This window comes from Myotis nattereri (genome assembly GCF_964212035.1).
Source record: "Myotis nattereri genome assembly, chromosome: 17".
Taxonomy (NCBI): domain Eukaryota; kingdom Metazoa; phylum Chordata; class Mammalia; order Chiroptera; family Vespertilionidae; genus Myotis; species Myotis nattereri.
Window position 1 is genome coordinate 24838663 of NC_138092.1, and position 25859 is coordinate 24864521.

At 38.1% G+C, this 25859-nt stretch overlaps 1 protein-coding gene across 1 annotated transcript in view; it reads left to right on the forward strand.

Moving 5' to 3' along the window:
* COLEC10 (collectin subfamily member 10) overlaps nt 1–25859 on the forward strand; it is a 256050-nt gene that overhangs the window by 225192 nt on the left and 4999 nt on the right. Inside the window, exons 5-6 of the mRNA XM_081111526.1 lie at nt 15763–15834; nt 17206–17277. Coding sequence (XP_080967652.1) covers nt 15763–15834; nt 17206–17277 — 144 coding nt within the window. The remainder of the gene's footprint in view (nt 1–15762; nt 15835–17205; nt 17278–25859) is intronic.

Sequence of the window (25859 nt, forward strand, 5' to 3'; positions counted from 1 at the left end):
TGATCCTTGCTGCAATTTCCTGAGTATTTTTAGTCCTATTGCAAAGTCAACTTTTATTTATCAATAGCTCACAAACTTGAGAGCACCTATTCTCTTTACTAACGCTGCCTTTTTTTCTGTAGTTCTGCAACTGAGCCTAGTGCTCCTTATCAGTAAAATGGGAATAATAACCTTATAAATACCCTAGGCATGTAATCGGATTAAATGAGTTATTTCACATAAAATCAAGCCTCAGTTTTCTCATCAATAACATGGCATGATAAATATTGTGTGGCTACTTCATAGGGTTCTGTTGAGGAGAAATGAGTTAAGCCACATAAAGCACTAAACACAGTCCTTGACACACTGTCAAGGACTTCGTAAATATTAGCAAACCATACACTAGCAAAACTCAAGGGAGAATGAGAATGTTTTTTTCCTGTTTTTTGTTTGTTTGTTTGTTCGGGGCGGGGGGGGGGGGGGGTTGTTGTTCTTTTTGCTTCCTTTACGGACTACTTCCCTTTAGCTACTGTCTGTGCCCCAGACAGACAGTTCTATTAGCCTTAGGGTTATTCACAATACATGTAGATGTCTCTCACTCTTCACATTTGTGTTTCTACTTCTGGAAATGTTGTCAGTTCTGTCAGTAATGATTTTATTTGGCTTCCCTCATCTTTTTCAGATATTCCAACCCATAACCAGTCTGTATGGTTTTTACACTACATATTTGATTTGCAATACCCCATAATTTTACAAATTTTTTAAAAATTGTATTTTATAGCTTTCTCGGCTCTTCCATAAAAGAGTTGCAAATATACACAGTAAAAACCTGACATTCAGAAACTCAAATGAAGCAGCATCTAAATAAGTTCATTGTTTTCAAATTATTTCCTGTGATTGTTCTTGATTTGAAAACTTTGGAAGCATCATTTCAGATCTCTTGTGGCCACTTGACCATACTTGTACCTGTTAAACAAATGATACAAACATACATCTTTAGAATTTACAAAGGGTTTATCCATTGTTCTGCTTTAGTTCCACTTACATACTATAGGAATTATTATCCCTATTTAAAGAGAAAGAAACTAAAGCACACCACTCCTGCATGTGATCTGACTGCACAGCTATAAGCAAGTATTCTGGGGAGAAATCCTCTGCTCATTCTACCTCCCTAACTATGTAGGAAGTAACCCTAATTGACTCAGCCAGTGAGATGCGCTAAGATCCCTTAAGTGAGACAACATCATCTCAGGCAAAATCAACCATATTTTAATAAGACAGGTTAGACGTACTGATGATACCAAATTCCTTGAAGAGGCGACTCATTGTTCTGAGCACTTGAAGAACTTCTCAATTCTGAGGGTCATTTATGTGACCTCCCCCAGGGATGCGTGTAAGTTCAAGATATTAATAGTATTGGGTGGAGTCAGAAATAGTTTAAATGGTGTTGTTCTGCCTGGCCTGAAGTGACAAGTATCTAAAAAAAATTTTTTTGACATTCTTAGCCAAAAGTTGACAAAGATGTTATCTTTCATTAGGCCACATGCTAGTTGACCAAATGACACGACAGCCAAAAGGAGGAGGCCTATATGTCGAATGGGAAGTTGGGAGATGGAGTGTGGTAGCAAGTGTGACAATAGGCTCCAGACCAAAGTGAAAGTCTCCAAAGGGACTGAGGACTTGGAAATACCTTAGAGGAGGATCTCTGGAACTGAAGATATCAAAACAATTTATCAGTGCTGCCTTAGCACTTGAAGAGCAAGGCCAGACAATGCTACCCATGACTGTGGGGCAAAGCCAGTACTAGACCGCAGACACAGGTCAGATACACTGGAATAAAACTCACATAGAGTGTTCAAAGGAAAGGGATATGACCTACTTTCCTAGGTTGGAGCACACCTAAAGTGACATTTTATTCTTCAAAGTAAAATGGGCTCAAAATTTTGATTAATATATATGTATATATGACTTTTCATGATCAAAGAAGCCAATACCATGTTATTATTCTAATGTGGCCCAACCATAATAATATACAACTTCTTCTTGCTCCCTCTTTCTGCTTCTATAATATTGTGTTGAATAGATGAGTGTATGCAAAACAAACATTTCCAGCATTTACTGCTGCCAACGTGTTCCTGTACCTGCTTATAAGGCTTTATTAGTGGGAAATGATTCTCCAAAATGCATATTAGTGCCTGTTCTACTATATCTCTTTCTGTCTTACTTTTTGGAATTAGAACATGGGTGGGGTGGAAGGTTAGGACCCAGTACTCTTCCATATAAAAAACCATCATTAATGCAACCAAGTTATTGATTCAATTTTCTGGTGAGTATAGATGGAGTCTTGGAGTGGGGTGGCCAATGGAAGAGGAACTGTTATCCTACCTCTTTTTAGGTAAATAGGATCAATTTTTTAATAAGGTAGAGCACAGAATTATTTTCCCTATTCTAGCTCCAATGGATTTAATGTAAATAGAAACTCGATACACTTTGTTAATCCAGTTTTCATTATACTTTGGTTTTTCCTCCCCCCCCCCCTCCTCCTCCTCCTCCTCCTCCTCCTTCTCCTTATCCTCCTTCTGTTCCTCCTCCTCCTTTCCCTTCTTCTCCTCCTCCTTCTCCTTCTTCTTCTTAGTTTTCATAGCTATTTTCTAGAAGTTGCAAGAGTGTATCAAGTCTTACCAGCCAAATAATAGTTTAAACCAGAGAAGCCAATGGAAGCTTTTGAGTAGGAGAATTAAATAATTATAAATATTATTTATTAATTAATAATATTTTTAATTCTTTCTGTAAAAAAATATTATTTTCCTGGCAAATAAATCTCTTGGCAGAGTTGAAGGTAGACTAAAGGATGTGAGAAGGTCCTGATGGGATATGCATTAAAAACAAGAGATGGATTAGGGCTACTGAGATATGGAAAAAGGGGTAGGATGTTAGAGGGGTCTTTCAGAAGAAAAACTGTCAGGTTATTATGAGTTCTAAATTTTGTTTGAGCTGCCTGTGGACATTCAGATGGAAAAGTCCATAGGCAGTTGGAAATGGGTACTATAAATATTTCTTAGGCATGTCTTCTCTGCAAAAGCTAAACACACGACCTATATAGTTTTGACTCATAATTTTTCTATTTTGTGATAGTCAACAGTCAGGACACTTCCATTCTCAATGAGTTTTGGGATGTTCATGGATTGGGATATTGATGTATAGTAATAGCATAGTTGTCACTTATATTCAATGACAATGCTACTCTTTTATTTAAAAAAATGTTTTTGTCCCACTTTTTACTAAAAGGAATTTTAGACAATATTGTATGTCACAGCTTTAGCATGTTGTAAACATTCCAATGCCAGGACACAAATCTCTGCAAGCAAAAACAGGCATCAGCCAGGAAGGTGCAAATCTGCACAAGCAAAGAGGCCTGGCTTCCCATTGGCATCTTCTTTTTATCACTCTAATATTGAGCGATTAGAAATTCTAGGTGGCCTATTGGATGGTACTGTCCTAATGCGCTACTTGTCGAGTGTGTACTGCCTTCCAGGCACCATTCAACCCTTCGCCGGCAATATCACATCCGCTCCTCCCAATAACACCCTGAGGGAGATATTTCACTATTCTGATTTCCTAATGAGGAAACTGAGGCTTACAGAATTTGTGTGGGTGACTAAAGTCTCTCAGCCAGTGAGTGATGGAGCTAGGACTTGGACTAAGCACTCGGATCCCAGAGCCCATGCTCCTAACCACTACAGTGTATTGCAGAAGCATGCCACCTAGTCCTGGATGGATGGGGTTTTCCTAGCATTTGTTTCTACTGACTTGGCTCTGAATGCATTTTAATAATGAATGATATATGAAAGCAGCAGAAAAACTGCCCAACAGACCTTAATATTGTATTTTTCATTAAGTACAATGTTAGTTGTTTGTTTTTTTTCCTTCCCTGTTACTCAGACATGCAATGACTGCAAAAGACTTGCAGGCCCAAAGTAGTAATTTTTTTAAAAAACCAAATAAGCCTGAATACAAAGAGAAGGTGCTTTGTAATTCAAGTAGGAAAGATTGTAGGATTCTTGAAATCCTGACCTTTTTTTTTTTCTTTTTTGGCTAGGTTGCACAGGGATGAGTTGAAGGGCAAAGGAAGTTCATGGGTCCCTAGAATTGAATGGACACAAATAAGGGACTGGTTGACATTATGGTCATGCACATTAATAATCCAGCTTAGGCCATAGAAAGCACCCAATAAATACTAGCTCTTACCATTATTGACAGTGATGTTACTACCAGATAAATTAATCACAATATATCTCCTTACAGATGGCATTTTCTTGCATGTGTTTAGCACATTAATATTGGAAAAGCACTTTCATTTTATTTCCCTATTTGATATGTTATCTTGTCATCTGAGGAGACATAAGTGAAAGCATAGTCTCTTCAGCCCCACATCATTGATCTTTCTGAAGGCTCACCTTGGTAGATACCAACAAAACACGCAGCAATTTCCCTTTCATAACACTCATGATATTTATAAGATCTTGTGCTTCCTTCCCACAAACTTTTTTTAAAAATATATTTTATTGATTTTTTACAGAGAGGAAGGGAGAGGGATAGAGAGTTAGAAACATGGATGAGAGAGAAACATCAATCAGCTGCCTCCTGCACACCCCCTACTGGGGATGTGCCCCAACCAAGGTACATGCCCTTGACCGGAATTGAACCTGGGACCCCTCAGTCCACAGGCCAATGCTCTATCCACTGAGCCAAACCGGTCAGGACCCTTCCCACAAACTTTTAAGCTTAGATCATGTCTTATGAGATACGGTGTTATGCCCCGAGAGCCCAACCAGACTTGATAGCTAGTAGAAATTTGATAAATGTTTGTTCAAGGAATGAATGAAAAAACTGTGAAGTGTTGAATGACTCTTGAGAACAAATAAAGTGCAGAATATCGGCCCTTATCACAAAGAACATACATGCTAACTAGCTTATATTAATACAAAAAAATTACATAAAATGCATTTTTAAATAATGCTTCAAGGCAGCAATTAGGAAGCAGTAACAAGGAACCATATGGTGAATTGCCAAGGAAATAATTCTGTCAATAAATTCAGAGAATTTAGAATTTAATTTCAGACAAGACTCATGGGTAGTATTTATAAGGGGAAAGAAGGCCACAGTTCCTTTATATAATTTATGGTTTTTTTAATTGCAAGAGTATTTCATGCTTGTTGTAACACATAACATTTATAAAGATGTATAAAATATACACAAAAGACCCTTCTCTTTCCAGACCCGCTTCTTCCATGTAATCATCATTAATGGCTTGGCATTAACATTTATCTTTATACCAGATGCCCAGTGCACGGATTCATGCACCAGTGGGGTTTCTCAGCCTTACTTGTGCCCTCTTGCAATCCTGGACCCCTCAAGGGATTTTGGAGGCTTGGTGCACAGATTCAGCCCGATCCCCGCAGGCCAGGCCAAGGGACCCCACTGGTGCACGAATCGTGCACCAGGCCTCTAGTATGCATATAAGAACTTTGGTTAATCTTTTCCTGCTCTCTCCCTTCCCTCTGAGATTCATCAGTCTGTTTCATGTTTCTATGTCTGTGCATTGAGCGTCTGCTCCCTGGTGGTCAGTGCACATCATGGCTACTGGTCGAACAGTCAAATGGTCACTTAGGCTTTTATATATATAGATTTATTTTACTTATTATTTGCTTTAAACAGGATCATCTGTGTGTGATTCTCTAAGAGACGTTCTTTTTTTTTTTAATGTATTTTATTGAGTTTTTACAGAGAGGAAAGGAGAGAGATAGAGAGTTAGAAACATCGATGAGAGAGAAACATTGACCAGCTGCCTCCTGCACACTCCCCACTGGGGATGTGCCCGCAACCCAGGTACATGCCCTTGACCGGAATCGAACCTGGGACCTTTCAGTGCGCAGGCCAACGCTCTATCCACTGAGCCAAACCGATTTTGGCTAAGAGACGTTCTTTACACAGTGTAACACAGAGCTCACTCTTCTTCCCAAGGTTTTTTTTCAACTCATCTCATTACTTTTAGTAGCTGCATCATATTCCTCCTTGTATTTTCATCAATCTCATGATGACAAATTTTAAGGTTTCTTATGTTTGCTTGTTTTTTGCCACTCTAAACAAATATTTTCATATATACATTTGTTCTTACAGTTATCCCCATCAAATAGGTTCCTAAGGTCAAATAAGGATGTGGTAATTATGGAAAGATTATTTTCCAGAAATATTTTAGCCATTTACATTGCTTAAAACAATGACCTTTCTGTATATATGGCATCTTTGGATGCAACTAGTCTTTTAAAATTATAAAATCTAATGGCAAACTCTGACAGACATTGACATATATACTTTTTTTTTTTTTTACTAATAGTGAGTCTGGACTGTTTTTTATCTATTATTGTTTATATTTGTATTGCATCTTTTTATTTCATTTATTGTCTTTCTTCAAAAACAATTTGCAAAAGCTCTTTGCATATTAAGAATATTGAGCATTTTAATGTCTTGGTGATTGATTTTTTTCCTTTGTCTATCATATATTTGTTTATAAACTTTATACAGGGTGGGGAAAAGTAGGTTTAGAGTTGTTTGTGTAGAAAATAATACAATTATTAATGAATAATAATGCAAGAATAAACTCTTTGTTTCACATAAACCTACTTTTGCCCCACCCTGTATGTTTATGCGGCACCTTTTATCATGTAAAAACATTTCACTTCTTATATGGACGTATATATTTACGTTTTATTTTATAACTTCTGTTTTATTTCTCTGAGGAGATAAATTTCAAACAAAAAGAAGAGCATAAGCCTTTCCCTGGAGGCACAAATATAAAGACATTTTAATGAACAATGAATAAACAAGTTGGACAGGAATCGAAGTTATGCAGGTCAGTGTCAGAAAATAATGCCAGAAAATTCCATTGAAACTGATTTGTGAAGGCCTAAATGGTAGACTAATTAGTTTGGACATGGCTGTAAACACAAAGGAACTACTGAAATGTTTTGAATCGGGCAGTTTGGAAAACTGAAATTCAGATCCAAGGAAACCAGTATTCCAGCAACTATTGAACAGGCCCTATTCTAGGCACTGCAAGTCACCAGTGAGTACAACACCGTGGAGACCATTGAGGGATCACTTGCACGGAACAGAAGTATGGGGACTCTAAAAGGTAAAATAAAGGCAGTAGGAATGGGTGGAAAAAGAAAAGATGGACGTGAGGAAAATTAAGAATCAATATGGGAATGAAGAAGAAAAACAGTCAAAGCCAATTTGGATATTGAGCCTGAGAGATGAGAGTATGGCAGTGATATCAGTAGACACAGGCAAATTAGAAGAGGAAACAAAAGATATGGGGTGGAGGGAGCAGTAGAGACAGGGATTTGTGTATTTGCCTGTGCTGCCTTACTAGATTCTAAGCAATCACAGACATCCCAGCAGACTAAAGTCAATTCATTAATCAGCCATTATTGAGAATGACATTTCAATCAATTACTAATTTATTTAACTGTATTGTCATTAAGCTCACATTTACCCAACTTGTCTTTAAGTATATTATTCTTTTATTTTGAAAACCTTTATTGAGGAAGCACCTATTGTATCTCAGACCCTGTGCCAAGTCCTGGAGATACAGAAAAAAATCATATCTCATCCCTGATCTGTCCCATTACCTATGACACTGTGTGGTGGACACTATGAAGTATGAAGGGAATTCCCTTCAGAGAATGAGATTAATCCTGACTGTTGGAGAGAGAGATAAGCAGGAAAGGCTGTACTGAGGAGATTCCTGGGTAGAGGAGGTGACTCAAGAGTTGAACCTACATGGGGCATGGAGTTGGATAGAAGATAAAAATCCACATGAACTTTTGAGAACATTCTGCATGAATAGAATGACAAATTTTTATTTTAGCTTATTTTCTTTTTCTCTTACCTTAAGATGTAAATTTATTCTGTGGAGCTCAGTGCAAGAGAACTCATTTACTTCTTCCTGAGAAAGAATTAGGAAAAGTTTAGGGGTGGGTGAGTAGAGTGAGGTGTTTCCTTTTTTATGCTCCCATAATAGGTATGCTTCCAGCAGTTGCCACAGTAACTATGGGCTTACATGTCCATCATCTCCAGAGGTTTTGATCTCCTCATAACAAGGCCCTTATTCTCCTAATCTGTATTTAATAGTTATGTGAGTAAAGAAACTTGTGTTTGCAAGTGAAGAAAAAACAAGCACAAACCAAACTTAAACTAGTTAATCAAACAAAAAAGCCAAGGAGAGCAGTAGACTCACATAATAGGGAGGAACTCAAGCTGAGCTATGTTCAAGTTCGAGTGATGTGTTCAGGACTTGATCTTCACACTTTGGTTCTGCTTTTCTCTCTAATGACTAATGTTCATGAAGGTTCGCCCTTTGTAGTGATTCAGATACTTCAGTGATAGTCTATCCTTCCTACCACCTCTGCAGAAAAAGGAAGTTTCCATTTTTTAAAAAAGTTGTAACTGCTTGATTTACTGAGAAGACTGATCTACAAATTGAGACTTATTGGCTCTTATTGGGTCACACGTCTATTGTTGAATCCATTACTGTGACCAGGGTTTAAACCACATGGGTGGAGAATAAGCAAGTGTGGTTTCCTATGGGAAATTGTGGTGCTTTTACCAGCAGCACAGGTAGAGAATACCAGATAGGCACAAGCCACAGATGCCCACTGTGTACTCAATATGCAGTAGATTAGTAAGGGCACACTCAATGCAAGAAATTTCCCTATAAACTTTGCCATCCATAATATCATTTAATCTTCTGGTAACTCCATGAGAAAAGTACAACTATCTCAATTTTCCAGGATAGGAAACTGAAGCACAAAGGAAAATAATTTAGTATAAAATATAAGAGGTGTTACTGTGAATTAGTTTGCTAGGACTGCCTCAACAAAATACTACAAACTGGGTGGCTTAAACAACAAAAATGTATTGTCTTACAGTTGCGGAGCCTAGATGTCCAAGCTCAAGGAGTTGGAAGATTTGGTCTCTCTTAGCTAGACCTCTCTCTTGGCTTACATATAGTTGCCTCCTCACTGTGTCCTCACATGGCCTTTTTAGGGATGTGTGCACACAGCCTCATGTGTCCATCTTTGTGTGTTCAAGTTTGCTCTTGTCATAGGGACACCAGTCAGATTGAGTTAGGACAGCCCTAACAGCCACAACTTGATTGCTTCTTTAAAGGCCTTATCTTTAAATATAGTCATATTCTGAAGTACTGGGGGCTAGGGCTTCAACATATGAATTTGGGGGGAGAGGACACAATTCGGCTCATAGTAGGCTACGAAACTGTTCTGTCCATTGCACGGAGCTTCCAGAGGGAGCTTGAATGAGTGTCCTGTCACTCATTCCAGTTGAATAAGCCTGTGGTTCTGAAGGCTGAGTCCCTTGGCAAACAGCATCCTGGTGAAGAGCTGCTGCTATCTTCTGCACAAGACTCTTCCTGGGTGGGACAGCCTTTCTCCCTAAAGGCATGCAGTTTCCTATGGTCTAAGATGAACTTGTTTTGAGGTGGGGTGTTTTTTGTAATAATATCCCTATTGCAGGATCAGAATAAAGAATATTTTATGAACATGTAAATATTTTTTTCTATTCATGAGAAGCATATTGTTTACTATTACTCTTTTTTTAAAAAAATATATTTTATTGATTCTTCACAGAGAGGAAGGGAGAGAGATAGAAAGTTAGAAACATCGATGAGAGAGAAACATCGATCAGCTGCCTCCTGCACATCTCCCACTGGGGATGTGCTCACAACCCAGGCACATGCCCTTGACCAGAATCGAACCCGGGACCCTTCAGTCCACAGGCCGACGCTCTATCCACTGAGCCAAACTGGTTTTGGCGTTTACTATTACTCTTAAACAAGCTTGGCCAAGGTCTGGACCTCCCTTGTCCACAGATAAGCTGACTCAGGGCAGTGAAGGTGGAAAACTGAATGTCTCATTCTTCATTTAGATCTTATGTGTGCTTGCTTTTTATCCTTTTATTAAAAGAAATATGAAGAAAACCATCCCTTCAGTTCTCAAATGAGTAAAGAGGGCTGCGATGAAGTGTCACCAGGGGTCTGTGTCCATCTACAGTGAACACCCACTGCTACCTCTGGGGGTCAGGGATCCATGCTCACAGAAGCCTGGTTTTAAATTACAGATCACCTTCTCCTGTTGGCTCCCATTAATCAAGTGATCAATGCTAGTTCTGGTATAAGACCAGTTAGGCCATTGAAGAATCCCACCTTCAGGCAATGGGCAGGAGCAATGCAGGAAACACTGACTATTACTCAGCAATGCATTTGATAGGGAATAAAGGAAGTATGAAACCTTTTTATTGATGTCTTCTACATGCGATTTTCACCACAAAGCTATTAAAATAAATCAAGGTACCATGTGTCTCAGAGTAAGGAAATAGCCCTCAATTTGGCAGACTTTAGAATAGGTAAGTGTTCTACTTATTTCTAGTTATAGATAAAGCGAGACTTTGAGAGGTTAAATATCACACCTGAGTTCACAAAGCTGGAAAGAGATATAATTAGGACTTGAATTCCAGATGTATTAAGAGTGGAGCCCAAGGGCTTCATCAGTATATCATTCCAGATTACCAGCAACTACCGTCTTCTATGAGTGACCAATGGAAATTTGTCTTCCTCCAACCACTCTGGTCATGGCAGTTTCTTGATACATTAGGAGTCCTCTCAGAAGAGAAAATGGAATTGTTTGGCATGATTTGTTTTCAAAGAACCTAGGTTTACTCCTCTGAATGTCTGCTTCTCTTTCTTAGTGCTTACCTCTTTTTCATTATATATAGCACAGCAGTAGGGGCTCAAGATAAAGCAGATCACAGAATTCTATGAAGGTGACTTCAGAAAACCCTATAGTCCCTTAAAAAGTAAGATTACTAAAATGATATTATGTTTACATAGGAGAATGTCCTTCCCTTTTAGAGACACTTGCTGAAATATTTAAGGAAGGTTTGTCACGATGTCTATAATTTACTTTTTAAAAATCGGTAAAAAATAAATATGTAAAGCAAGGACAACATGTTAATTGTTAAATCTCAGTAATGGGTGTGTATTTATTTCTGTGTATCATTATGTAAAATATTTATATTAAATATTATAGTAAATATTTTTTAAAGTCAAGTAAAAAAGTAAGTAATGAATATAGAATAAAGATTGAGGTACTGAATATTAAGAGAAGTTTAAAAGAGATGTCATTCCAAAGGACTTGTATGCATGCATATAAGCATAACCAATGGACACAAGACACGGGGGGGGGGGGGGGCGTGGTATGGGAGGCTAGGGGAAGGTCAAGGGGAGAAAAAAAAGGAGACATATAATACTCTTTGTAATACTTTAAGCAATAAAACAATTTTTTTAAAAAAAGATATGTCATTTCTGGTGATGATGATGATGACAATAATAATCCTTATGAAACAAGAACGGGTGAGTTTAGCAAGTGCCAGGCCCTGTGCTGAACACTCATCATGCATTGTCTCCTTTAGTCCACACCAGTCCCATGAAGTAGGATCATTTTCTCAACTTTCTGAATAAAACTGAGACTCAGAGAAATGGAACGACCTGTTCCAGACCTGTCTTCACCATTCAGTACAGTCCTGCCATAGGGAGCGCTGGGAGGCAGTGATGAGTTGAAAGAATCTAGGACGTACGGGGAAGCAGGTGAAGGCACAGAGGGGCTGATAAACTTGCTGAATGGAGACAAGACAACAATAGCAGGTCCCAGGGAACTCTGAATATCTCAGTGAAATGATGAGGCTGTAATTGAGGAAGGAAAAGTACTGGGAGGTGGTCCACTTTAAGACCATACTATTGTATCTGGTATACAGAAGAGGGCCATGCAATAATCAATGACTATTGAAATTCCCAACAATAAGGAAGCAATTGGCATATATGGAAAATGAGTAGAGATGGGAAGGATACCTTCTGAGCAGGAGTCTGGCCTCACTAACAAAGGACACCATACTATCTACCTCATTCAGTTCTAGGGCTGATCAGGGGAAGGATTGCTAACAACTTCTCCCCAGTATATAAGATTATTTTGACGGTGGGAAAAGAACAGCTTCCAGTGAATTTTCTTTAGCATTTCTAAAACCAATTCACTAATTTTTAATAATTACTTCCTTTGAGCAGGAGGTACTGACCTCAGTTCAGCTATTTCATTTCAAACTAGAATTTAATTTTAACATTTTGCTTGTTGGGGGGAAAAATAGCCTACCTAAGAAAAATTGGTCAACTGTGCGCTCTGCTGGAGAGATTGTCACAGCACGCCGGTGGCCTGGAGGTGCCAAAACAGACTGTTTCTGTAAAATTGAAATTAGTTCATTTTAGCTTATAGCTTTTTACTTACATTTAAAATGGAAGTGGCTATTTTTAAAAGAAGGAAAGGAAGTCTAAATTGCTCTGCTAATCCAATGAAATATTGCCAAGAGGATAAAAGCAGCTGGCTGTGAGCCATGTGGGGGATCCTTTCCAAAGCTTGTTCTTATATCTCTCCTCTGTTTTCATTAAAGCAAGTCCCAGAGATCAAATGAACCGCAGACCCACGCTGAAGGCAAGGGCACAGGTAGTGTGCTTGCTTCATCTCTGCCAGCAGCCCGCTCACCACTAGGCTGGAATGCGAGCACACAGGTCAGAAGACTAGTAATCCAATACTCACCCTCCCAGGTCTCCTCCCATCAGGAGCCATCAGGGAGCAGATGACTAAGTCACTCATCTAATTGCCTCCAGTTAGGTACTTGTTTGAAAATGAATAGGAGAGCTCATAGGAAAGGGGAGACAGATCAGATATAATAAAGGCACCAATAATTCACATTCCTGTGGTTTTATGATTCACAAAGTGCTTCGTATACATGCCTGCCTTGGATCTTGCTTTTGGGTGAGCATCTTCGGTCCATTGTACAGAATAGCAATCCCAAACCCAGAGATGTTAAGACAGGAATTTGTTCCCAATCATACAGTTCGTTCAAAACATGGACTTTGATAACAAATGCTCCAGTTCAAATCCTGGCTTTATTATTTAGGAGCTATGTGACTCTGGGAAATTACTTAACCTCTCTTTGACCCCATTTTGTCATCTGTGAAATGGAGCTAAGACTAATATCCATTGGAAAGGTGGTTGTGGAGATCAAATGACAGGATGCATGTCAAATACTAGGAACCTTCTGGCATATGGTATTCAGTAAATGCTATCATTACATTTATAAAACATTTGATGGCTCACAAAATATATTCAGTTCAACTGTATTTATTAAGCACCAGAGCCAAACACTGTGCTAACTTCTGGTGATGCTAGAATAAATCATTCATGGACCCAGCCATTCCACAGGACATAGGGCTAGCGCAGGTAGACGGACACCCTCAGTATAAAGTGATATTTTAAACAGTGAAGATAATTAGAGAATTCAGCCTGGCCTGAAGGTGTTAGAAAGGGCTTCCTAGAGAAACATACATTTCTGGCTTGACCTTTAAAAAACCCTCTGGAAAAAAAAAAAGGATTTTTTTTGTCCAGTCGACAAATGAGTGAAACAAGCCTCAAAAAGGGTGAGGACTTCCCAAGTTCCCTCACTGGTGAATGGTGAAGTCAGGTCTCAGTTAGACTAAACTACCTCAACGGTATGTTCCCTCTGTACTGTCATTGAGACAATAAGCTGTGTGTTTTTTCATCTGCACTAGCTTTCTTGTTTAAAAGGGAGCTATCACTCTTTTTGCCTCTCCCCTTTTCTCTCAGAAAAATTCAGCACAGAGATGTTCTCTAAAATCCACAATCTGCTAGCAAGTCACAAAAGCCTAGACTGGGCAGGACAATTGTTTACCTGCAGGGATCTGGAGGGGCAGAGATATACTTGCTGTTGAGTCATAGTTCTACCACTCGCAAGCTCTGTGGCAATAGGCAAGCAACTTAACCTCGCTGGGCTTCAGTTTTTCCACTCATGAAATGGAGAAATAATAATCCTCACCTTCTGGAATTTCCATGATGATTACATTAGCACAGTGCTTAGCACACATTGTAATTGCTCAATAAACTTTCACTATGAACTGTAGAGAGATGCCTCTTAGTCCATCCACTTCACCCCTCTGTTCTGACCGCACAAATCATCTGTCCATTCTATTTTGAAAGCCTTTCCCAGGAGATTCAAGAGCTTCATGTGTGAAATGTTCCAACACTTGACCAATGGTGCTACCTGGAAATCCAGCTCTTCCGTGCATTGCTTGTGCTTGCATCTATAATATTAACTTTCTTCTCTAGGGAAAATAAGAAAGAGGATGGCTGGCCATGCTTTTTCTGAATAAATAAATGAACATCTCAACCTTCTCTCTCTCTCTCTCTCTCTCTCTCTCTCTCTCTCTCTCTCTCTCTCTCTCTCTCTCTCCCTCTCTCTCTCCTTTAATTCACTTCCTTCCACTGGTGATGGACAGGACTCCTTATGTCCTGAGAGTGGTGTGATGATAATGCAGGTAGCTGGTCATAATATTGTGTGTGTTGTGCTCTTTGTTTTCAAAGCATGTTCACATGTCTCGCTTGTTGATCCTAAAACAACTGAAAGGTAAGGAAGGCAGGTATTATCCCCATCTTAAGGATGAGGAAACTTAAGTATAAAGGAGAAAATAAAATAGCCACCACTGCTAAGCACTGATTAGGTACCGAGTCTTTTATGCATGCTATCTTATTTAAATTTCTTAAGAACCTTCTCTAATAAGTGTTAGCAGTTCATTTTGCCGGAGAGGAAAATGAGACCCAGAAAAGGAAGTCAGGCACCCAACTTTCCCCAGACAGTAAATGGTAAAGCCAAATTTCAAGTCCAGATCTGTCATACTCCAAAGCCAATAAGCTCAATCATAAACTTTTAAAGATCTGCTCAACCCATCGGTGACTGCCATGACAGTAAAATCCAGAACTCCTGATTCACAGACCAGGGCACCTTTCATTAAACCACTCATTCAGTCCTTCTTGACTGGGTGAGGTACAGGAGCTGGGCCCACCTGTGATCAGGTAGTCTCTGCTCACACAGACTGCTCTGCGGCTGTCCCAGTCTTAGCTAGTCTTCTGTCCATAGCTTCCTGGTCCATGCCTATGGGTTCCCAAGCATGCAGTCGGAGGGTAATAAATTGATGTGTATATAATATATTTCTATAATTTTAAAATAACAATTTATATTATTTTACAAATATTTATATTATATAATATATTTCTATTATACATGTTATAGAAAACATAATTATACATATAACATATCAACATATATATGTTTATATAGGGAGAGATATAATCTATCTACTGCATATATTTAATGTATATACATGTAAATGTTTCCAGAGTGTGCCAGAATCTCCAGCAAGAATATAGATTTGTCAGGCCAAGCAAGCTTCTCCAGGATTCACCAGTAGTATATTTCTTTAAACATAGACTTGGACATGGAGAAAAATGAAAGAGAAATGGTACTAGAAGTTTCTTCTCTTCCTGGGTGTCCAGTCTATTTATATCTCTATCTCTATCTCTATCTCTATCTCTAGCTCTAGCTCTAGCTCTAGCTCTAGCTCTAGCTCTAGCTCTAGCTCTAGCTCTAGCTCTAGCTCTATCTCTCTTTATCATCTCACATGGAGGTTGTAGGCAAACTCTGAGTAGAAGGATAAATTCCAACCATGTTCACCTTACCCTGGGAGTATGTGCTAATGTTGCTTCTTGAGCTGCTTCACTCGTTTGTTTTCCATTTCACAAGGAGACGATGGTGAAAAAGGAGATCCAGGAGAGGAGGGAAAGCTTGGCAAAGTGGGACGCATGGGGCCAAAAGGTAAGTAAAATGGTATGAACTTGATCTGTAATGTTAGAATTGCTCTTCTCTCTCCTGGACTTGCTCTAGGAATTAGCAGCTTTCATAATGCCCTTTGCTCTAAAGATACATGAAATGTATTTCAGATGTAAAGTTACTTGCCACCAGAGAGTTCTTATGAGTTGCCTATCAACAAGACTCAGCCCCATTTCTCAAATTTCATCCTTAGGGGTGCCTACAGTGGGACACTCTGGGAGCCCCAGGGAATAGCAATCTCTGAGAATATCTAAGAAACTATGAATTTTGGAAACACAGCTGGGTTCAAAGCTGTATCTCCCCTTAGAAGCCACTGCTAAGCAACTTTTTTTGGGCTAACCTAGAAATTAAGGAGGAAGATAAGGAGGAGAAGAAAATTGTTTGATTCTTTGATGTTCTCACCTTTCTCAAACATCTGGTGGACTATGGAGAGAGTAGGAGCAAAGAAGATGAAAATAATACAAAAGCTATTAGAGAATGTTTTTACTCACAAAGCCAAAAGTAAGTCTCACTCAAACATGGCTTCTGGATTGTGACATGTGTCTTCAAGCACTGGAAATATTCCCTGCCAACTATACAAAATGGTGGCCCAAGACCACTGCTCTTTAAATCTTCATCATTTAAAGAGGAAAACACTCCCAGGCCTTTGAGACCTCAACTTGAAATATTCTGATTTAAAATACTTTTATACTATAAATATGTATAATATTCTATACATTTGTTGTACATTCCCTAAGATAGTCAAATCCAGTTGTAAAACAAAGAAAAAATAGAACCCCAAAGTGAAGCTGAAATTGATCTAGCAAGGCACAGAATTAGAACAAAATGCAAGAATTCTTCACTCAGCCGCTTATCTGGCCTTTAGATTAAACATCTTTTGCTGTAGTCCTTTCAGAAAGATTGCATGAGTAAGCATTTTAATATCATCAGGTTCAGGATTGTCATACCCACATTTTAATTTTAATATATACATTATAATGCTATTGAAATAGTTAATACAGCTGTAACCAGTTTGGCTCAGTGGATAGAGCGTCGGCCTGTGGACTGAAAGGTCCCAGGTTCGATTCTGGTCAAGGGCATGTACCTTGGTTGTGGGCACATCCCCAGTAGTGGTTGTACAGGAGGCAGCTGATGGATGTTTCTCTCTCATCCATGTTTCTAACTCTCTATCCCCTTCTCTTCCTCTCTGTAAAAAATCAATAAAATATATTTTTAAAAAAATAGTTAATACAAATATACCACAGATAGGAGAATGCACTCTTTGGTATTTCTTTCAAGTTGATATCATATATTAGCCACATCTTTAAAGGGAAGATAAAATGTTAGGATATAAAGATGACCTGCTTTGCTTTCCAGGAATTAAGGGAGAACTGGGTGATATGGGAGACCAAGGCAACATTGGCAAGACTGGGCCCATTGGCAAGAAGGGTAAGCCACATCTTCCCATTCTCCAAAAGCATTTTCAAGCACATTGAGCATACCGTTGTTATATCTGAACGGTTCTTTGGCATAAAAATGATCTCTCTCTCTCTCTCTTTTATAAATATAAGTATTCTATTTCTTAGTATCTTGGCTGTTCAGTAATAGAAAACAATTATTAATATAACTCAAGGTAGCAGAGGACAATATAATTTTATTTCTTGAGTGGACTAATAGTAATTCCGTGTCAGTGATCTATTAACAGGAGAGAAACTTGAACATCTTTTGTTTTCAGTCTTCTCCTGATTCTGTACATAATTACTGCTCCCAATACTACAAATACCTCTATTACAAAAATAGAGGTAACCTCCTCTTTATTACCTACGTGCTCTTTCCTATCTTCTCATAAAGCCCCACATACATAGCAGGTTGTAATTGCTTCTGATCTTTAGTAATTCATACAAGCATTGTTCCACTTTGTTTGAAGATACAAACTAAAGGAGAATCAAAATATTATTGCAAGAAGCTCAGATGACTTAGGAACACTGGACTTCTTCAGAGAGAATTATAATAATAACTCTATGGCTACGATAAGAACCATCTGGGAGAGTAGACAAGATTGACATGAAGAATTGACCTGGGTCTTGAAGGACAGTAAGATGTTTATGGAAATGGAAAAAAGGCATTTGAGGGGGATACAAGAAATAGTTGTGCAAAGGTACAGGTCAGGGGAAACTCGGTGCCTTGGGTAATAGAAGTCCACAGCCGTGTGTTACCCTCCAGCCTTCCACACATGCTCGAGCAGCTGCGTAATTCAACATGTGTCTCACAGCGGCCAGCTGTGTGCTCCTGCGAGCAGGCTGATGGATGAGGTCTGAGCTAAGGTTGTGGCCTCTCCCCTGGCATCCTGCAGTGCAGTACTTCTCTCCCTACTCTCTTCCAACCCATTTCTTTGAGAAATTTCCTTCGGTCTGCATTTGAGGGCAGGGATAGAGGGCGGTGCCACTGAAAAGAAATCGCTATGGCTATTTTTGATCCAGTATATTCACCTAAGGGTGAAATCCTCATAGCTGAGAAAGAGCTACATGGACAGCTCAGAATTCACAAGTCCTGCTGCAGAATGTGCCTGCCATGGGTTTACCATGAAGCTAATAAAGCTGTGGCTTCAGAGCCCACACATGTTTGGGCTCTTCCCAAGGCCCTGAGAGGATCCTTAGCAATAGGTGCACATGTCTTGGTAAAGTTGAAAAATAAAACATTTTAACCTCAACTGGTTAGAATACTGCATCTCAACGTTTTTAAAAACTAGTGCCCCCCTCCCAACAATTTTTTAGACATATTGCCCCCTTTAAAAGCTTTTTCCTAATTCCCCTCCACTCTCCACCCTGCCCCCCATGAAAGTTTAATACCATCCACGGGCTATCTATTTGCTATGGACCATGTGTAGACTGAGAGTTCATCTCTTCTCAAGAACTGACTGCTGCATCCTTGAGGTGATGTCCCCATTGAGAATGTGCAGGTTAAGATTACCGTCTCCTTTTGCTTCAACGTCTCTTCATCATATTCCTCATTGCATTAGGTGGTTTTTGGAGAGGATGCCACGTATTTGGGAAGCTAGCTAAGAAGAACTTGAGAGAAATATTTAGTTTGAACTTCTTTATGTAGTGTGCAGTTTCTTCCATGTACAGCTAACAATTCTCTGAAGGAAGAGTCTCCAAAAATACGCCTACCATTTACTGTCCAGATCTATCCAAAGTCATGATGAAAAAGTGTGAGGGCAGAGATTTAGATCATTATATGAATGTGTCCTAGGCCATCCAATGCAAGAAATATGTGGATTGTGGAAAAGAAACAAGTTTTGCAATGAATAGGACCAGTCTGTAGAAAAATTTTCCAAATCTAACAGCTCATATATATGAAGAATACTTTGTAGAAGTATTTTTAAATTTGGTTTTTTATGATAGCAACAAAATTTAGATTTATGCTGCAGGCCATGAGAGAATTGCCTACGTTAATCCTGATGCTAGTCATTCTTAACAGAAAAATTAATGCAATTACCCAAAATGATGCTATTATTGTTATGGGAAACAAAAAGTATAGGTGTTCGGGGTTTGGGGAGGGGGAATTCCTTTGGAGTAAAGTCCTCACCATGGTCAAAACAGTTCTGCACAAAATCTACCCTTGTCACCTTCCTGTCCTTGTCTCCCCCACCACCTCACCTGGCACATGGTAGGTGCTCAATAAACATTTATGAATAATTTTTTTTAAAAAAAGAATGACTAGCTGAATAAAAAAAATGTCCAAAAGATACTTAAAGCCATTGAGTAGGACTTTAGGGTTCATAATCTGGAGGAGAAGGGAACCACTGAAAGATAAACCACACATTCTATACCTACTGCTTTTGCTCTCAAATCATCACCAGTTCATTAATAAGGAAGCACTATGAGACTGAGGACCTAGAGTAGAAAATTGCTCAAACTTTGCATTGGGCTGCCCAAGAAGGCTGGCCTTGGAAAATGCCACTCCTTTTATTTCAAAAAATAAAAATTTCCAGTTATAACTCCGGAAATTTCTGGGGGAAAAAAAACATTTCATTAAGCATATATTCATCATGTTTAAAAAATCTTATCCAACTAGGAATAGAGGGAAAGACACTTAATAGTGAAAGGAATGTCAACATCAACAACAATAAAAGACTATTTAAAAATTTTATTCAATAATGAAATATTCAACACTTCTCTCCTGAAATTGGGAATGATGAGTACAGCCCTCATCACTAATTCTAATCAACATTATAGAAGTTCTAGCCAGACTAAAAATGCAAAAACAAGAGATAAGAATCATAACAACTGGAAATGAAGAATTATTTGCAGATGACATGATTGCATGCCCAGCAAATACAAAAGAATCCACAGATTAGCTGTTTGTATTATTGTTTTTAGGTAGCTTAACATACAAAAAAATTTTATTTTTACATACCAGAAACAATTTTTAAATAAAATTAAAAAGGTGCCATTTATCATAACATCAAAGTTATCAAATATCTAGGAATAAATGTTAAAAGATGTGTAAGCCCCCCACAACAAATGCTATCTATAATAATAAAAGTAATATGCTAATTAGACCGGATGACCTTCTGGACGAAGCTGGGGCTGCAAGGGAACCAGTGCCTGCTGGTGGCCAGAAGGAAACCTGGGTCCTGGGTGCCGGAGGGAAGCTGGTGCCAGCAGCCAGGGGAAGGAAGGTCTACTCTTGCACGAATTTTGCAAATCGGGCCTCTAGTATAATGATAATGAGAGAAATTAAAGAATATCTAAAGAAATGGAAGTAAAGCTACATTCACAGAGTGGAAGACTCAATATTGTTAAGATGTCAGTTCTCCCTAAATAGATCTATAGATTCATTGCTCTCTCAATTAACATTTCAGAGTAGTTCTCTTGAAATTTAATAAGCCAATGTAAAATTTTTGTGAAACCTGGTCAGTATGGCTCAGTGGTTGAGCATCGACCCATGAACCAGGAGTCAAGGTTTGATTCCCAGTCAGGACACATGCCAGGGTTGCAGGCTTGATCCCCAGTTGTCATGCAGGAGGCTGTCGAACAATGATTCACTCACATCTGATGTTTCTATCTCTTTCCCTCTCCCTTTCTCTCTCTCTGAAATGAATAAAAACATTTTTAAAAAATAATTTAAAAATAAAATTAAATGTATGTGGAAATGAAAAGGATCAAGAATACCTAAAGAAAATCTTGAAAAAGAAAAACAAAGCTGGATGACTTAAATCACTGAATTTAAACATGTATTATAAAGTTACAACTATGAAGATAGTATTGATTTAGTATAGAGACAAATAGATCAATGGAAAGGATTAGAGCATGCAGAAACAGACTCCCACACTTGATTTATGCAAAGTTGACATTACTTTGCAGTGGAAAATGATGAGCCTCTCAATAAATAGTGCTAGGTCAATTGGATATTCATGAATGCAACCAAACATATGCAGCCCATGATGTATGAAAAAAAAGAATTATAGAGGCACAGAATTCATTTATTAATTAAAATGTTATAATCCTAGAGTACTGATAATGTGGTATTTGTCTATTTTTAAAATTTGGTGATTTGTTTTTATTTCTTTTGTATAAGCATTCATTTTTATAATCACTTTTCTATTTGTAATTTGGTATTATTTTTTAAATTTTTATGTATTGATTTGAAAGAGAGAGAGAGTTTGTTGTTTCACTTCTTCATGCATTCATTGGTTGATTCTTGTATGTGCCTTGACTGGAGATCAAACTCGCAACCTTGGCATATTGAGATGAAGCTCTAACCAACTAAGCTACCTGGCCAGGGCTTTGGTATTATTTTTCTTAATGAGGGCTCCTTAAATTGTATAAGCTTCAGATAAAATTCATTATGGATCTTTTCCTGACTGTATCCAGCTTCATTCAACAACTAGTTGAAGGAATGGAAAGGTGTAGCCAAAAAGTGGGATGCTAGACATGGAGATTTCTGAGATGCAGCCTTGTTAGATGAGAGCACGAGCCCCAGTACTGTCCTGGAATGGGCAGAAGTGGAGGGGGAGGGTACATCACTGCCATGAGCACCCCCAGAATTCAAGAACTTCATTTTTTAATGAGTTATTCAAGATTTTGCATGATCTTAGTTTTAAATGTGTCAACTAAGAGAGGTGGAGTTCATGACCTTGAGCCAAGTCTTAATCCTTTCATAGATTAAGACTAGGTAACTTGGGAGGGTGGTAGATGACAGAGACTAGGGAGGGTCAAGAGTTTAGTATGATTTTCTGGGTGTCAAATGTTGAAAAAATAACTCTGGAAAGGATAGAGTTAAGCTGACCTTATCTTCTTCAGGACAATTCAGCATTCACACTCAGGTGCATAAACAACACCTCACACCTCGCATTCCTCTCTCACTTTACTCACTGTCATGGCTTATTAGCTTGTCTGTTTTGCCCTACAGACCATGAACTTCTAGAGCCAACAAATGAATGAAAGATTTATTGGGTCAATTTGCTTAAATAAATATAAACTATATGTGAGTACACTATTTTTAATCATTTTACCCTAATGCCTATTTTATAGTAGAAACTTTCTAAATGTTTGCTGCATTAAGGATGAAAAAAATGAGTGGTAAATATATTATTTCTAATCATGTAGCCCTCTTTTCTACCCTTTATTTCTTTAAGTACCACTTTCCCTTAACATCAATTTTCAACATTGACTAAGATTTCTTTCTCCTCCAGAGATATGCCATCAAAATTTATGAGCATGTCCTGAAATTTTTTAAAAATGGAGGTTCACTGTTCTGGCTCACCTGAATTAATTTCATTTTTAATCGGACTTTGAAATTTATTGCCCTCATTTTGTCAATAGCCCTTCTAAATTTTTCACTGACTCAGATTAATCTCAACTTTCTGGACTGGTCTTAATGTCACTTGCTTGGACAGGTAGCTTTCTGGATGTCAATATTTTATTTCATGAATAAGAAAGAATAATTTAATATAGGTAAATTAAATCTCATGACAAACAAATGCTTTTACTTAAGGTCAATATCCTTTTACAGTGAAAGCATTATGATTTTTATTTGTTTAAATGCAACCTCTAATTCTTCAATTTTAAGGCAGTTATTACAAACATGTTTCCACTCATGGACCAAAATAAGTCTTTGTGTATGGCTTTAAACCAGAATTTGCTTGGGCAAAACAGACATTGTAAGTCCACATCCTCCATCGACTGGCTAAGTACTTGGTATACTCACTTTTACCACAATTCTGATTTAGGAGACAGAAGCTAACATTGGTTGCACATCTTCTATGAGCCCAGCATAGACATAATCCTATGATAAAATAACATTATCTAATATATCCTCTTTAATGATCTTAGATATTAGGTACCGTTATTTCCACTTTAAAAATCAGAAATGGAAGCTTTAAAAATGCAGTAACCTGTCCACATCTAGCTAGTAAGTGACAGAGCCAAGATTCAAGTCTTGGTTGTTCAGACTTTTATAGTCTTTCACTCCACCACACTGCTTTGCCTTTTCCATCTGTAAAAAAGGAAAATAATTTATGTCAAAATACTGGAAAGTCATCACAGTGCTTACACCTTCTCATGGGGAAAAAATCAAATGATCAGTTCAGTAATTTGTTTCCCACACTATTAAGATTTAATTAAAAGCTATTGCTTCAGTGAAACTTTCTCTATTCTGATCCACAACCATCTTTGGTTTCTCCAGATACCTATCAGACATTTTCTTTATTTCACTCTGTTAATACATGATGGTGATAATGTCCCATCTCCTTGGTCCCTAATATGAGCTATGTTTTCCTTAAAAATATTTTTTTTCCAAAGCAAATATTCTGTTTATGCTTCTTTTATGCCCATCATTGGGCTTACCCCAGAACTAGGATCAATTTTCAGCCCATGTTAAATTGAAAGGGATTTACATGTAAAGAAAATACACTATCTTAAAATAATTAAAGTATTAAACCATATTCATATGATCTCCAAGCCCATATTATTTATGGTGGTGCTAAAGACTGGTACCCCTTTCAACTTTTGATAACATTTTTTGAGTACTTTGATTTCTTTCATTTGCTAACTCATTTGGGAAGCCCCCTGAGCTGGGGAGTCAGAAATGGTTGGGCTTCAGTACCAGGGGTGCCATTGAATTGCTGAATGTCCCTGAGCAACTAATTGTGTCTCCTGGAACCTCAATTTCTGCAGTGGTAGAATACAGATAATGATAGCACCTAGTTCATTGGATTTAATATGATAACATCTAAACAGTATCAAAACAGTACTTGATAAATGATCAGCACTTAGCAAAGCTATATTTCCTTTCTTTAATGCATTCAAAATCTATTCTTATCTTTTCCAATTTACATATAAAGAATGAGGAATTTGCAGGACACAACTTAGGTATATTCCCATGCTTTTCCCCTTACTGTACCTCTGCTATATGTTACTTCCTACCTTGCTCCCATCTCCACCTGCTGAAGTTTTCATAACCAAGCTCCAGTGCCATCTCCACAAGTGAGCCTCCTTCATCCTTCCATCTGGAGCACTATCTCTTCTAGCTCCCTCCCAAAGTATGTGATCTCTGTTCAAGGTCTTTCTTGCAGTATTATCAGCACTCCATTCTCACAGATTTCACCATATCTCATTTATTCTAAGCACAAGTTCTGAGGTGTCCTCCCACATACTTAAACTGCATTCAGGATTTCAAAGACCCCCTCCTTTTGTGTGGCGAGCTCATACATGACTGGCAACACTGTAAAGAAAAGTGTCCACGTATGTTGATTTAGAAAAACTCAGCAAATCCTTGGGGGCCAGCAGGTCTTCCTTTCTGGATGATCAACAGTCAATGTGTACAGGACTATTAATAAAGAGCACTCAGCAAGAATGTCCAATGCCATGGTTACTAGCAACATGTGATTGAGCACTTGAAATATGGTTAGTCCAAACTGACATGTGCTGCAAGTGCAAAATATATATCAAATTATGAAGCCTTAATACCAAAAAAGTAAAATATCCCATTCATATTTTTATATTGATTACGTATTGAAATGACAATATCTTATATATACATTAAATAGTATATAATATTTTTAAAAATTTAAAGCACTAAGCAGATAGTGATGACAAGATTAGCTAATGGACAGGCAACATGGGACACCCTATGGGTTTTGGAAAGGCTCCCCCCTTTTGGTGGGAAAGGATGGGGTTAGGCAAAATCTCAAGGCCAACTTTGTTCCCCCTCACATTGCCCCCTCGGGTCATATCCCCAATTCCCTGGCTATACCAAACCCCCTCAAGGCTAAGCCACATACTCCTTTCTAGTCTGGATGACCTTTACCCTGTATTTATCCTTCCTGAGGCCTTTCTTCTTCTGTTTCCAGACCACCTTTGAAGTATTAACTCTATTTTTCTTCTATCATGGCTTCTCTTTTCATTCTCAAGAGCTTCAGCTAAACATTTCCTCTTGAAAATCAAAGGCTTTTGCTTTCAATGGTTGTGTCTGATATGGCCATAAGAGCTTATTTTGAAGTTTAAAAAAATCAACATTTTTTCTCTCTGCTTTAATAATCCTGATTCTCTGAGTGGATGCCTCTGACTGAATAAGAAAATGATGGCATACAAAGAAAAGTAGAAGGGAAAATTATCAAGGTTAATATTTCAGTACAATATATTTGACACTATTTTATTTATAGATTTTTCATACATCACATCTCTTCTAAAAGTGTGTAAACTCTTTCAAGTCAGAAGTATAATTTTGTCTTTTTATATCCTCTCAAAGTACTAAGGCTTCTGTCTTGCACAGAGTAAGTAAATAGTAAATATTTGAAAAAGTAAATAAGTTGAAAAAGCACAATACATGTTTTTGAAAATTCAAGGGCAAAGCCATATGGAAGAATTTTGGTGCATGATAAACCGATGCTGCAATGTGTTAATCAGTTGATCCAGATATACAAAACAATGGTACTTTTCAAATTAAAAACATGCAGAGAATTGTATTAGCCTTTCTCAGAAGGGCACATTATAAGCACAGGTTTACAGGATAGGTGACACAAA